The 16,248-nt window shown below is 41.2% G+C and overlaps 1 protein-coding gene across 1 annotated transcript; it reads right to left on the bottom strand.

Annotated features, from left to right (window-relative positions):
- Positions 1–1,194: 1,194 nt before the first annotated feature.
- On the bottom strand, positions 1,195–4,139 carry LOC117506733. The gene is given in 2 exon segments (XM_034166345.1): positions 1,195–2,894; positions 2,897–4,139. Coding segments are annotated over 2 exon segments (2,943 nt in total).
- Between the last annotated feature and the right edge of the window lie 12,109 nt (positions 4,140–16,248).

Raw genomic sequence — 16,248 nt, 5'->3', positions numbered from 1 at the left:
CAGACAGACAAACTCATTCACTCTTGCACGCACACCTGACATCAGTTTAGAGTCACCAGTTCACCCAACCACCATGTCTTTGGCAGTGGGAAGAAGCCAAACCACTCAGAGGGACCCCATGTGAACATGGGGAGAATAAGGGCGGCAGTGTTCCCAGGACCTTCTTTCTGTGAGGCAGCAGTTCTAACCACTAGGTCACTGTGTGGCCCTGATAAAAACCAAAGTTTAAACAAACTGCATTTGTTACCAAAGTAGTTTGAAGGCTGAAACGGTCTGGGAGCATCACTGCACCCACCACAAAATGGAATTGCCTTGAGTCTTGGTTGGCAACCACCCATGCACACAACTGGTCGATCCCCACCTGTTGAAAGTATCCATCAATCTGCTGCAGCCAGGTGATACTCAGGCATCCCCTTAACATTTTCCACTTGCTGCGATCGTCACCAATGATGCACCTGTGTAATAGATCATGGCCAGAGAAATGACGGTCTCTCAAAAGTGGTATGCTGCATTTGAATCTCCCTTAAGTAATCATTTGTTTGACACAATGCCATTTCAGTGGTACCCAAAGATCCTCCGAAGATACCTTTATACCAAAGAACTCCAGTTTTTACCTTGGGTGACAGGGTGGAGTCCTTGTCTTACAACCATGCAGTGTGCAACAGTGCAGCTAGAATTCTGATGAAAGTAAGTAAACAGGAACACATTACCGCTATTCTCCATAACCTTCACTGGCTCCCCATCACCAGGAACACATTACCGCTATTGACCATAACCTTAACTGCCTCATCATCACCTTCAGAATCCACTTTAAGATTGCGTTCATCTCCCTCCAGTGCATCCATGGCAATGACCCCACATACCTGAAAGACCTCCTCAGTCCCCACACATCCTCCTGTTCCCTCTGTTCAGACAATACTAATCTCCTCTATCCCCCTCGCGCCAAACCTCATACCATGGGAGACAGGGCCTTCTGTTCAGCTGCCCCTCATATATGGAACTCCCTCCCCGACCATTTAAATCCATTCTACTGGCTGATTTAGATTAAGATTTTATGTGTTTAATCTCTTGTTGATCCTTGGTTTTATTTTTTTTTCTTGCAGCACTTTGAGATTTTTATTAATGAAAGGTGCATTGTACCTGCAATACACCTAGTGGTGCAACCTGGACACATCTTCAGTGACTCTCCCGAGATCACTGGGTGTTTCGGGTCTTAGTCTCACTCGGGCAACCCAGCCGGGGGTGATCAGTCCCCTGACTTGTGTCCAGGTAGCGCACTATGCCACGCCTCCCCCTCCTCAACCAGAGCCACCGTGAAGCCTTCTCAGCTGCTTCCAAGATGTTCTTGGTGGCTCTTCGCCTATGCAGTCCGCAAATCCCAAGGAGTCCAAGGACGCGGTGTAGGGATCTGCCTGCAAAGCCCCTGCAGCCCACCTCAATTGGCTCGCAGCGGGCATTCCAGCCGTTCCTCCGGCACTCAGCCACAAGCTCTGCATATTTTGCTCTCTTCCTCTCCTGGGCTTCCTCCATTTTGTCCTCCCAGGGAACTGTTAGCTCAAGGAGCACCACCTGCCGGCTGGACGTTGACATCAACACCATGTCTGGACAGAGTGTTGTGGCTGCGATGTTGCCCGGGAATTGCAACTGTCTCCCCAGATCGTCCAAGAGCTGCCAGTCTCTTGCTGTTGTAAGCAGGCCCCCTTGAGTCTTCTTGGAGGGCTGAGGTTTCTCCCCTGCTCGGACAAAAGCAATTGCGCTCTTGGTTGGTTGTTGTCCCTTGCTGATGTTGATGCCGGTACAGATGGTGTCTGGTATTGCCCGCAGGACCTGGTCATGGCGCCAGCGATACCTCCCATCTCCCAGGGCCTTTGAGCAACAGCTGAGGATGTGTTCTAAGGATCCCTTCTTCTGGCAGAGCTGGCACACAGGTGAGTCCGTCAGGCCCCAGGTGAACAGGTTAGCAGGGCTTGGGAGGACATCATATACCGATTGAACAAGGAACTTGAAATGATGTGGCTCTGCCTTCCACAGCTCAGTCCATGTGATTTTCCAGCTTGTGACATGCTCCCACTTGGTCCAAGCCCCCTGCTTGATCATGCCCACCACTGTGCTGAAGTGAGCCTCTTCCACCTCTGCCCGAACCTCCTCCTGTATGAGCTTCCACCTTTCCTTCCCTTTAGCTCTGCTGAAGCAAGGCTTTGGGATGCTACCCAGCCCTGCCCAACCTGTGGCCACTGTCCCCACCAAGGTACTGCGCCACAGCCTTGCCTCTGCTCTCTCCACTTTGTCCCAGGCATGCCACTTCCTTCCTGTGTGAACCTCCACACTTGCTGAGGATACTTTCCCATCAGTGGAGTCTCTGTAGAGCAGGATTTCTCTGGCCCGGGCTACCTTGAACTCCTCTGTGACACTGCTGAACGGAAGCTGGAGCTTAATCCCGTGCTCAAACAGCGCAATACTGTTCAGACTCTGTGGCAGGCCGAGCCACCTGTGCAGGTGCTGGCTGATCTTCCTCTCAAAGCCCTCCACGGTCATAACTGGGAATTCATACATCAGCAGTGGCCATAGGAGACGAGGCAGGATGTTATGCTGATAGATCCAGGCCTTGAACTTCCCGGGAAGCCCAGACTTATCCACAGCTAAGAGCCACTGGTTGAGGTTGTCGCCAGCTGCTTGGCGTGCAGCGGTGTCCTTCAGCTCGCCAGTGAAGAGCTTTCCGAGGCTCTTCACTGGTTTTTCGGACACAGACGGAATAGTGGTGTTTCCCAGACTGAATCGGAAGCGGTCTGTCACCTTCCCTTTCCTCAAGACCAAGGACCTGGATTTCCCAGGCTTAAAACTCATTCTTGCCCAAGTTATGAGTCGATCCAGACCTTGCAGGAGCCATCTGCATCTGATGATGTGGTTACCGTGAGATCATCCATGAATGCTCTTATCGGTGGCTAACGGGTACCAGATCTAGACAATGGACCTCGGCACTCCACTTCTGCTGACTTCACCAGCATATTCATGGCAAGGGCGAACAGGGACACAGAGATTGTGCAGCCGGTAATGATGCCTTTTTCCAGACAATGCCAATCTGATGTTGAAGCCCCAGAGGACACCCTCAGACTGAAATGGTCATAATAGTCGAGGATGAGATGGTGCACCTTCTCTGGGACATGGTATTTACTCAGGGATAATTCCACAAGCTTATGTGGAATCGACCCGTAAGCATTGGCAAGGTCCAGCCAAAGTACTGCCAGATCCCCCCTACTCTCTCTCGCTTCACAGATCAGCTGAGTCACTACCCCAGTGTGCTCGATACACCCTGGGACTCCTCCTTTCTGCACAGAGGTATCGATGTAGGAGTTCTTCAGCAGAAATCTCATGAGGCGGTTGGAAACGATCTTAAAGAAGGCCTTGCACTCTGCGCTGAGAAGGGAGATTGATCTGAACTGCTCGATGTCCTTTGCATTCTCCTCCTCGGGGACCCATACTCCCTCTGCATACTTCCACTGCTGGGGTACCTTCCCTCTTTTCCAGATCACTCTAAAGATCTTCCACAGGCGCTCCAGCAGGCGGGGGCACTGTTTGAAGACCTTGTATGGGACCCCACTTGGGCCCGGTGCTGATGCCGCTTTGGAAGCTTTGATGACCTCTTTGACTTCCTTCAGAGTGGGTACGCTGATGTCAAACAGGGTGCTGGGTTCAGGGGTGCATACAAGGGCTTCACAGTGGCCGAGGTCTTGATCTCTCATGCTTTCGCTATAAGTATTACTTATGTGGCTGTTGATGTCTTCCTTCGGACACGAAAGCTGACCACTGCGTTTCTCACCCAGCAGCTTCTTTGCAAAACCAAATGGGTTTCCAATGAAGGCACTGCGCTTGCGAGCCCTCTCCTTGCCCCGCCTCCTGTGCCTCTTGGCCCGACGGAGGGTGAGTAGCTTCTCCCTCACCACACCCCTCAGTTCTGCCAAGGCTTCCTTCTCATCATCATTAGCCTTCTTGTACTGACTCCTTAATATCCTCAGCTCCTTTCTGAGTTGAGAGATCTTCTTCTCACGCCGGTTTGGAATTGGTGCTGTTGTGGTCTTGGTGGCATGATGTTCCTTAATGCCAAACCTGTCTGATGCGATGCATATTATGAGTGTGCTCATTGTCCTGAGCCTCTGCTCCACATCACCCTTTGCTGTTGCTTCAAGGGCTGAATCAACATCTACATCAAACCACTGCCACTCTGACTCCTTGTTGGCAGCGGGCACAAAATCTGACGCTGTTCTGATGGTCTGCTTTGGGTTGACGCCGGTAGTGCCTGGATCCTCCTCTGTCTCACCAGATGCCGTACTAGGTACTAGCACTGTGCGTTGCACCACAGGGTTCCTTAGGCAGCGCATCTTGGTCTGATGTATCTTTAGACCTGTCAAATTTTTGCAGACCTTGCCACATTTGCAAACTGCGCTCGTAGTCGATTTTCCATTATAAATAATATTTATTATTATTATTATTATTATTATGAGAGGAAGCACCAGGCCCCCAAAGACTTGGGCCTTACTTCTCCTGCAACGGTATCAGCATCACCAAGCACCTCTGTCCACTGACCTCATGACTAAAATGAGTGCAACTAATATAGTCAAGCTAATACTAGGAATGTGACAATGTGACCACACTATGTGACCACACTATCTAATATAACGATATAACAAGACCTATACATGCACATTGGTGCTTTTAAATGGACTGCATTTATATAGCACTTTTCCATCTGCATCAGACGCTCAAAGCGCTTTACAAATAATATCTCATATTCACCCCGATGTGAAGTTGCTGCCATAGGGCAAGGGCAAGGTCTAGTGATTTTCCAGTCAGGCTGGGATTTGAACCGATGATCTTCTGCTCTCAAGCCCAATGCCTTAACCACTAGACCATCACCTCCACCATGGATTGTGTAGCATGAAGGGGATGACAGTAACTGACTCCAGTGGATGGAATGCTAGTCCATTGTAGATTACCTTCCCCAGCCAAGGCTGGTACCCATTTACATCTGGGTGGACAGGGACAGTGTAGAGGAAGGTCTTCTCCAAGGTCACAGATAGGTCTAACCAGGTCTACACCTCCATCCCACTGAGCTACCTGCTCTGCTCTGAACATTCCTGTGAAAATGTCCCAGTACTTGTTTTGCCACGGGCGGCATCTTGATGTCTATTCCACTAAATAGGTGTAATTCAAATTGCAAGGCCATCAGTGGCTAACTTTTCACATTAATCGGTATACACCCCAGGGCTAGACTGAATGTTTTGAGCACAGTATGCATTTGGTCATAGTTCAACAGCGCCCACACCCATTTAATGTCCAGTGTACAATATCAATAGGACAGGAAGCACATACAACCAAACATTTTCATATTCACCTCTACAGTCATATACTACAAGCATGCACTCACTCACACATCAAACTTTTATCTAAGCATTACAACAGAAAAATGGTTTAATGGCTGATGTTCAAACAAGCAAGTGCAGGCGCCATAATTGAAGCCCTCCCCAAATTGTGTTTTTATTTTGCTCCCCAGTTCTGAAATATAATCAGTTTGCCTAATTTTATTGCATTTCCTAATGATGCTCGCCCAGAGCAATTGTTCTGTGTGTTCCTTAGCAAACAGCGCGTGTCAGCTCACTGAGATTAATCTTGATTACTTTAGCCCTTGATGAAGTAGGCTACAATAATGCTTTAATTGGGGAATATTACCACGTAGAGAAAAAAACTGTGATAGATAGAGCGGGAGATGGATGTTTGACTCCAAACTGCACTAATTGTAATGCTGTTTGGAGTGATTAACTTTGGATGGATCAGTGGCTGTGGTGGAAGGCACAACACAAACAACAAACACTGACAAACATCCATGGCTGTAGTACGCTGCACTAGATTGGATTTTCAGTGAAATACAGTAAGTCAGATTTTATCTTCGAGACAAAAAGCACTTGCCCACTACATCTCCTATACAAATCATTATTTAATCAAAGCATTCTGGGTAGTTTGAATTGATGAGAGCAAATAAAATTTAAGTTTCTTCATAAGTAAACTGGGAAGTGAGCAAAATAAAGGCAACACAATACAGCAGATTGCAAAAGCCCAAAAGTAGTACTAACAAGGCCAATACTTGGCCAAAAAATGCATTGCTGAGCCCAGCATAAACCTTTCCCAAAGTCTAAGTGAGTTTTCCATGTGTACCAAGATTCACCTTGATACAATATATCACATGAACAATGTTTCAGAGACCTCCCCCCAACAGTGGTCACAATTGGAATCCTAATTTACCCAATGTTGAACTTGCCTGTGGTCTTAGTTAGCTGGCCTTGATCACCAAGATTCACTTTGATACTTGAAGTCTTTGTCAAGTCAGTGCATATACAGTGATCACAAAGACAGACACATACAAAGATGCACATACGGTTACACCTTGATCTGCTCTGCCATCTATGATCGATCTATGGTTGATTACATCACAATACATATTATGTATAAAGTTAAAAATAAACTTGCCACAACATGTCCAGGATTTATTTAAAGAAAGGAACTCCAGTTATAATTTGAGAGGAATATTATTTTTGGAGAAATTAAGGATCCGAACAATTGCAAAAAGTCATTGTGTTTCTGTTAAATGTGTTAACATCTGTAATAACTGTCCTGAAAATATTAAAGTACTTGGTACTTTAGTTGGATTTAAAAAGCATTACAAGAGTAATAAAAAATTGCTTGCTATAGTTTAAAGACTTAGGTTTATCAATTTTTGTTATTGCTTTCGGGCTTGTGTGTTGTGCGCCATTATTTGTCTGGTTGTGATTTGTAAATTTGAGTTCATTGACTAATTTTGCATTTTTTTTTTTTGTATTTGTCATCATGGGTGTGTGCATGTGTGTATATGTAGGTTATGTAGGTATGTATGTATGTATATATCTATGTATCTATACACACACACACACACACACACACACACACACACACACACACACACACACACACACACACACACACGCACATACACCTACAGTAGTGTTCAGAATAATAGTAGTGCCATGTGACTAAAAAGATTAATCCAGGTTTTGAGTATATTTCTTATTGTTACATGGGAAACAAGGTACCAGTAGATTCAGTAGATTCTCACAAATCCAACAAGACCAAGCAATCATGATATGCACACTCTTAAGGCTATGAAATTGGGCTATTAGTAAAAAAAGTAGAAAAGGGGTGTTCACAATAATAGTAGCATCTGTTGTTGACGCTACAAACTCAAAAATATTATGTTCAAACTGCTTTTTTAGCAATCCTGTGAATCACTAAACTAGTATTTAGTTGTATAACCACAGTTTTTCATGATTTCTTCACATCTGCAAGGCAGTAATTTTGTTGGTTTGGAACCAAGATTTTGCTTGTTTACTAGTGTGCTTGGGGTCATTGTCTTGTTGAAACACCCATTTCAAGGGCATGTCCTCTTCAGCATAAGGTAACATGACCTCTTCAAGTATTCTGACATATCCAAACTGATCCATGATACCTGGTATGCGATATATAGGCCCAACACCATAGTAGGAGAAACATGCCCATATCATGATGCTTGCACCAACATGCTTCACTGTCTTCACTGTGAACTGTGGCTTGAATTCAGAGTTTGGGGGTCATCTCACAAACTGTATGTGGCCCTTGGACCCAAAAAGAACAATTTTACCCTCATCAGTCCACAAAATACGAGGTCTGTTAGAAAAGTATTAGACCTTTTTATTTTTTTCAAAAACCTGATGGATTTGAATCACGTGCGCTTGCATGAGCAAACTTTGAACCTTTGTGCGCATGCGTGAACTTTTTCACGCCTGTTGATTGCGTCACTTCCTGGTAAGCAGCCTTTGTGTAGGACGTGTGCAGTGGGCTCTGCAGATTTTCATTTCAAGGAAAAAGATGGAACGACCGAGCAGCGCCACATCAAATTTTGCCAGAAACTGGGCGACAGCCAGGTGGAAACCATTCGGATGATTCAGACGGCTTTCAGTGACGATGCTTTGGGCATCACACAGATTAAGGAGCGGTACAACCGGTGTAAAGACGTCCACAGAATGGCGGAGAGCGAGCCACGCCCCGGTCGGCGATCAACATACTGAAATGACTTTTGAAATGACTTTTTTCTTGTCCAAAATTAGTTTGGTTAAAATTTGAACCATAAGTTAAAAATATATGCCTCTGGATGACTTAGGTGATATTGCCAGCATATCGGTATTGTGTTAAAGGAAATGTTTGTTTTTTTTGGCCGTTTCTCCTTTGTCTGCAGAGGATTAAGACGCTTCATACAAGCAGTTCTCTTCTGTTTGCAGAGATTATAACTGTGCGTCTGTTACAAAACTTTTAACAGGTGGGTGCTGAACTGATTTTAAATTTTAAAAATGCTTGTCGCTGTTCAGCTTTGTTTACTTTGTTTATCAGTTTAAAAGTTATCGGACAAAAATTAATCAGAAGATAATTGATCCGATAATGGTTTTTAAAGTTATGTAAAAAGATAATCCGTTAATGAAAACATTATCTTCGATAATTATCTGTTATCGGATTATCGGAAGTGTGCCCACCACTGGACATGCCCACCTCTTCCACAATTTCTCGGATAGTCACACGACTGAAAAGTCACCAAAAGCCGTCTGAATCATCCGAATGGTTTCCACCTGGTTGTCACCCAGTTTCTGGCAAAATCTGATGCGGCGCTGCTCCAGTCCTTCCGTCTTTTTCCTTGAAATGAAAATCCGCCGAGCGCACTGCACATGTCCCACACAAAGGCTGCTTACCAGGAAATGATGCAATCGACAGCCGTGATGTGTTCTTTGGCAAATTGTAACCTCTTCTGCACATGTCTTTTATTTAACAGAGGGACTTTGTGGGGGATTCTTGCAAATAAATTAGCTTCACACAGGTGTCTTCTAACTGTCGCAGCACTTACAGGTAACTCCAGACGGTCTTTGATCATCCTGGAGCTGATCAATGGGTGAGCCTTTGCCATTCTGGTTATTCTTTTATCCATTTTGATGGTTGTTTTCCGTTTTCTTCCACGCATCTCTGTTTTTTTTTTTTTTGTCCATTTTAAAGCATTGGAGATCATTGTAGATGAACAGCCTATAATTTTTTGCACCTGCATATAAGTTTTCCCCTCTCCAATCAACTTTTTAATCAAATTAACCTGTTCTTCTGAACAATGTCTTGAACATCCCATTTTCCTCAGGCTTTCAAAGAGAAAAGCATGTTCAACAGGTGCTGGCTTCATCCTTACATAGGAGACACCTGATTCACACCTGTTTGTTCCACAAAATTGACGAACTCACTGACTGAATGCCACACTACTATTATTGTGAACACCCCCTTTTCTACTTTTTTTTTACTAATAGCCCAATTTCATAGCCTTAAGAGTGAATGCTTGGTCTTATTGGATTTGTGAGAATCTACTGAATCTACTGGTATCTTGTTTCCCATGTAACAATAAGAAATATACTCAAAACCTGGATTAATCTTTTTAGTCACATAGCACTACTATTATTCTGAACACTACTGTATATATATATATATATATATATATATATATATATATATATATATATATATATATATATATATATATATATATATATATATATATATATATATGAAATTGTGTTTATGTGTGCATGCAAGTGTATGTGTATACATTTCTTATTTATATAGTATAAGGGGTGGGTATTTATAAACTTTGCTTCTTCTCTCACCATTTTGGTTACACGGGTTCGTTGTTGAGCTGTTTTGTTACGAGTTTTGTTATTGTTGATTTGTGTGCCAAATAAATTCATTCATTCATTCATTCATTCATGATGCAGGTACAAATGTATGACATGAGAAGATTTTATACATGAGTGGTCAAGGGGGTTGGACGAAGGTGTCATGCACAGGCATTTGGAGCTGTGGTTTACTTATTTATTTATTTATGTTCATTAAGATGAAGATTTGAAACAACTGTTCTTGATTTGTGCCCGTCCTACAAAATGTTATCTCGAGTAACTCGTCCTGTTTGTCCATGATGCTAATGTTAGCTCAGGCAGCTAGACAGTATTAACAGAATCAACACTCAACAGGAATCAGTCAGGTATACCTTAACTAGGAATTTGTCCGAAAGACCTTTATATATCATATACACAAAAGAGCTGTTTTGAAAATGTTGTCTGAAAAATATTGCAACAGTAAGTTTACCTGATTATTTTCATACAGGAAAATCAAATGTATTTATTGTTTTTCCTAATATTTTTCATCTTAGCAGATTATGATAGCACAATTTTCATTAAACTGAAAGTGTTGATGTTGGCATTGACAAGAAACACATCTGGGTGTTGGTGTAGCTTAAGGAACATTTAATGTAATATCTTTAACATTACAGAATAGGGTATTTTTAGGTATTTTGCACAGACAGCAATCTAAAAATATATGAAAATGTAATTCTTAAACATCTGTCAACAAGTACATCATCTTAGATATGTTTTATTGCTAAGAGTGTTACATAGCTTAGGTATGAATTAAAAGTTAGGGTTTGGACTTGGTATGTGCTATAAATAATCCACCAAAACTGCTAAAATGAGCAGAATTTGGTCTTGCAGAAAAGCTTGCCCAAATTAATTGCACTAGCTTGGCTAATGCAAACTCCTGAAGAAGACAGATACTGAAGACAGCGACAGTATCTCACAGCTCTGAGTTGAAGATAAAATTTCAGACTACCCCTCCAACCTCATTACCTAGACCTGCGGTATAATGAGGCCCCAGAAATATAAGTCCAAAGCTTGTCATGTCGCTGCTTATGGAGACTAGAGTACACACCCTGGGGGCAACACCCAAATCTGCCCATGCAGCTATCCTGCTATTCTGCCCCATCTTCACTTGTGCAGTATTGTACGTGACATGGGTGAGTACACGCACTTGTACTAGTGTGGCACATCATGCACATATGCACACAGTTGCATGCCACAGCATGTTTAAGCAGTGGGAGAGACCCAATCTGCTTGGTTGGGACAGTTGTCTTGGGAGGTGTCTTGCACTGACTGGACATATGCTGACCCCCTCTGAATTTTTTTGTGCTGACTTCCTCATTGGTGCATCGTTGTGTCAGGACTTTCTGCTGAGTTTGGTTTAGGGGCTAAGGGGGGGTTGCGTGGGGTTTATTGGTAGATTAGAGGGCATGAGAGGATAGTTTTGTGCGTTTTTATTGGTAAAAGTGCAGTGTTTACTCCACTTGAGAACTTTGAGAAGTATTCTTGTGATAAAGTTCCTGCACTTTCTATCCAGGGCTAACAGGAAAGTTAACATGGTCTATGTTGTATAAATTAGGCTAACTTCAGACTTCTGAAGTTTATTTTTGTTAAAAAAAAATCTGATAGCTACTGCATTTCTATAGTAGATGCTAATATTTAATCATTTTGATTATTTTAATTGCAAAAAGCATAAGAAATTCTCTGTTTGATGTATTACTACATACACCCCTTCAGCTCATGTGATTCAAGACACCATCCTGAAATACTGGCCTCTTATTGCAGATTGCCCTTCCCTTCAGAATAAATTTAAGGGTCCTCCTTTATTTGTGGTTAGGTCAGGACCTAATTTCTGTGACAAAGTATTATCGTCCGGTATGAATGCAGGCCCTTTTGGCACCATTAAGAGACGGAAATTATCCATGTGGTAGTTGTGCCCAGTGCAATTATAAACATAAAACAAGAGACTTTTAACATCGTTTTCCAAGGAAGACTTTTCCGGTGAGGGGGTTTATCATGTGTGCCCCTGTGACAACGTATATGTTGGAAAAATACCACACTGTTTAAAACAAAGGATAAGTGAACATAAAAGCTCAATAAGGTGGGCTGATCCTAATTATCCGGTAGCTTCTTATTTTACAGAATGTGCTCACGCTGTCTCTTCCCTTCACTTTTAGGGTATTGGCTCATTATATCCTAGCTTTTTAAATGTTGATTTTGACATGAGTGCTATGTTGTAGAACTGTATCTGGATATATCCCTTATAGACTGTTTTGGGGAATTGCACTGTATGATGACTTGTCTAATGTTTGTGCACTTCTCTCTGCCTGGTTTGATTAAGATTTTAAGTTTTGTCTTTTCATTATTCACTGTATTGCACTTTGGGGAGCTGTGTTGTGTTTTAGTTTTTGTACCACAACTATTTATTGTGTTTTATGTGGACTTGTGTACCTAGAGAACTATAAATATGGTGTATCTCAACAACTACAAATATGGTGTATCTAGATAACTGCAAATGTGGTGCATCTAGAGAGCTACAAATATGGTGCACCTAGAGAACTACAAATAGGTTGAACTACAACTCCCAACTGAACACAACTGACCTTACACAGGTGTAGCCCCTTTAGTTGATTACACTTGTCAGGAAAGATGACTTTAAGCTTGCTTTCAGCTTGTTTTCATCTTGGAATATAATATGAGCCATGGAATTAATATACATGCTGTTGGATTAAACTGCACAGTGTTTGGTACCTTCCAGGAGTAAGTGAGGTCATACCGGACTTTTCCATTGTAAATGGGGAGGCCCATGGAATGAACTCGGGGGTGAAGACGATGGAATATGTCTAAGAATGATTCTAACATGACAAGTATGATCAAATGGCGTATTAATGTGTTAAAATTAAGAGTTGATTAGAAAAAGTATGTTACGAATAAGTGAAATGAATGATTATATGAGTTGTTTTTCATAAAGAGTGCAGAGTCAGAGAAAAAGAGGAAGTGAAGAAGATGTCGCAAGTAGGGCAAGAAAAGCTGATGTTAAACAACTGATCAATGATTAAGATGTTGGTAAAAATGAAATGAATAATAAGGAATGAGAATGTTTGTATATGATCATATGAATTGTTTTTATGTGAAAGAGAGTTGTAATGAAATGATTGAATATGATTGATGTGATTTTGAAGAAATGATTTAAAAGAACGAATTCACTTCTATCTTACATAAGACAAACCTGCTTTTTGTTTATGTGTAATGTGTAATACCCTGATGATTTTTTTTTAACAAATCTTCATTATAAGAACGAAAGTTATTAAAATGGTTTGCCTGGATTTAAATGTGCAGAAAACTCTTAAGTCTGTCTTTAGACAACATAATGACAAGATTAAGACACCATACATACAATTCAAAGTATCAGGCATTTTGAGCAAATGTTTTTAAACTTTAAAGTTCACAAACAATAAAATATCTGAACTCATTTCCAGAAAATTTGGTATTTTCCTACATATTAGCATGAGTCTGGAAACTGGACTTTGATCGTTGAGCAATCCAAACCAAAATAAAATGTACCTGCTGCCGGATTAGACATTCTTAACCCTCTGTAAGTAAATAACATTTATTTATATTCCACTTCTCATGGTTAAAAATCACAGAGTGCTTTACAAGAAGCAGTAAAATAAAATAACATATCAAACCACTTAAAAGTAGAAAACAGACAAGCTACAAGCTTGCCTGCATAAAAGTGTCTTCTCTGACGTTCATGGATGTGCTCGTGTCCAACTCTGTTTTTTGTAATGTTTCTCTGAGTCTCTCTCTCTCTGCTTACCGCTTCAATGGGCTCATTCAGAGTGCACCATTGCTCTGTTCAAGAGACAGACTTATTCACACTTCAACTAAACCCACATAAATGCCAAAAAAAACAAACAGCCCTGCCAGCCTGAAAATACTTTTTTACTTTTATCTACATACAATGCAAAAAATGAATCGCTGTCTCAACAAGAAGTAATGTAACAATTTGCATAGATTTGTTTTTTTTTTACTTTAGTTATTTCAAATTAACTAAAGTTATCTCAGCTTAACCAGAGAAGTCTTGAGGCATTAACTCAGTTGAAAGTTGAAAAAACTAAGTTGAAATAACGTTAAAACAATCTATGCAAATTGTTACATATTTTCTTCTCCTTGAGAGAGCAGTTCCTTTCTTCGAGTGTACTGTAAAAAAAAAACCAACAAAAAAAACAAACATATGGGCTATTTTGTTTTTCAAGAATCTACAAGCAAATCTTGGATTTGCTGTAGCCAGGGACTTACTTTTGATTACACTCCTGACCAAATCAGCAGTCTGTAGTGAGGGACTTTCCATTTTTCATCTGAAGACTGGTATTTGTGGACATTTCTGCATAGTGATGCCAGAAAACATCTAACTAAAAATGATGTGCGGTTGTATTTTACCTTTATTATTTTACAATGATATACAATTTTCTTCATATATTACAACACTACTTTTGTAAGCCAAAGACTTTGGTGTACCCTAGCACCAAAAGAGTTTGTCCACATGAATAAATGTGCAGTTTTAATAAAGATTTGAAGTTTCTAAAAATTATAACTTTTTTTTTCAGATTTAGGGCAAAAAATATTTTTACACACCATGTTCTTGAAAAATGTGTGACACATATTCTAAAATATGAGATTGTTGTAAACATTTTGATAAACAACACATGGGCATTATACAAAAATAAAAGTGCCTTAAACCTCTGGGGCCAACGCCGTCATATACGACGGCTGAGACCAAGCTTTACTAAATTATAAATAACTTTTTAATGATGAGATAGAAACTTACTTTTTTTCTGAAAAGTTAACTCTGCGGACTTTTAAGCCACTGTCCGCCATCTTTGTACTCCTCATAGAAGCTGTGTGAGGACGTCCCCAATGTGAGTGTACAATCGTAATTGGTTCACCGTCACATGGTTTTCCAAAATCCAATCATAGGGCAGATTCACCTCACGTGACACACCAAAGATTGTTTTTAGGAGTGATGTGTTACTAGTTGGCCCATTTGAATAGCCCCCTGGCTGCTCCAATGTGCCCTGCGCCATTACGCACAGCGAAAGTGCAGGCAGACGGAGAGCCTCTCATACAATCTCACGTGCTCAAACAGTCTGTGAGTATCAGGACTGCTCGACTAGTTTTCCTGAGAATGTTACTGGATAAGCCTGTGGCAAGCTCTCTCACTCCGGCGTAAAGCACTGTTTTCCATATCAATGGAGTGAGGGGGAGGGGCCACTCCTCAAACTGAATGAGCCTCAAAGTGTGAAAGCTGCTTTCAGTGCAGGAGAGAACAAACACACAGTCAGCTTCATAGTAGAAGTTTGTGATGTGACCTTTGTGTAATAGCAGACAGAAATTGCTTTGAGATGAAGACAAACAAAATGCATAGACCATTTTGTACATATTGTTCAAAATGTACATTTGTGTTTATTGTTTGAACCTTTTTGTTGTACAGTCTTTCACACAAGAACCCAAATTACCTTTATAAAGTGTCAAAACAGTTGTTTATTATAGTTTGCTATGTGTTTTGAATAAATGTGTGGAAAATTATTTCTGCTTTACTTTTTCCTTTCTTATTTCTGATTGTAAACCTTTATTACACTTATAAAACACAACTATAGCATATATATTTTGAAAGCGCATGTTGTCCTAAAAAAAAGAGACATAAAACGTGATTGTGGGATGCAGGGAGAGCTGTTAACAGCAATAATAAAACATTTATGCCAGACGAGTGAACTGTCCAAAAAATGCCCTCGGACCCCAGGGGGTTAAAATGGGAATAACTTAATGTATGGTGAAATATAGAACACGGCTTTAAGAGAATTTTGTCTGGTTTTCCAAGAAAAACGGTTTGCAAATGGTTTACTCTGTCACATTTTCAGTAAGTCTGTTATTATTTTATTGCTTTGATCACAAATTGTATATAGTATATAAAGCACAATTGGCTTGAAATGCTCTTAGCCCATTGCTACAGATCCTCCTTCCTTCACTATGGCAAACATAGACTGCCCGGAATCTAGCCTTGAATAGCATCAGTGAAGCAACAATGTTAGCTTGAGTTTAGCTTCAACAGTCAGTATGGTCTGTGTATATTTAGACATTGCTTTTCACATAACATTACAAACTCTACGCTCTAAGTTTCATCTTTGTACAGCCTGTGGGACTCGATGCAGTATGCAATCACACTCACATATAGTACATTCAAGAAACAAACCAGCAAGTTGAAGAGGGAATATGAACAACAGACTGAGCATGTGGAGATTAATACTTTCACATAATGGTATGAATATGTTATTAGTGAACAAAATACACATGTTATTAATCTCAAACTGCTGACACTTTTGCAGTGAAACATATTTTACTTGTTTGGTGCAATGCACATCCTGACCTTTTTTATGTGCAGCCACTGAATGTGGATTAGGATGTGGTCTGTGCT

Source organism: Thalassophryne amazonica, chromosome 1, assembly GCF_902500255.1.
Source record: "Thalassophryne amazonica chromosome 1, fThaAma1.1, whole genome shotgun sequence".
NCBI lineage: Eukaryota > Metazoa > Chordata > Actinopteri > Batrachoidiformes > Batrachoididae > Thalassophryne > Thalassophryne amazonica.
This window is presented reverse-complemented; position numbering and strand designations above follow the sequence as displayed.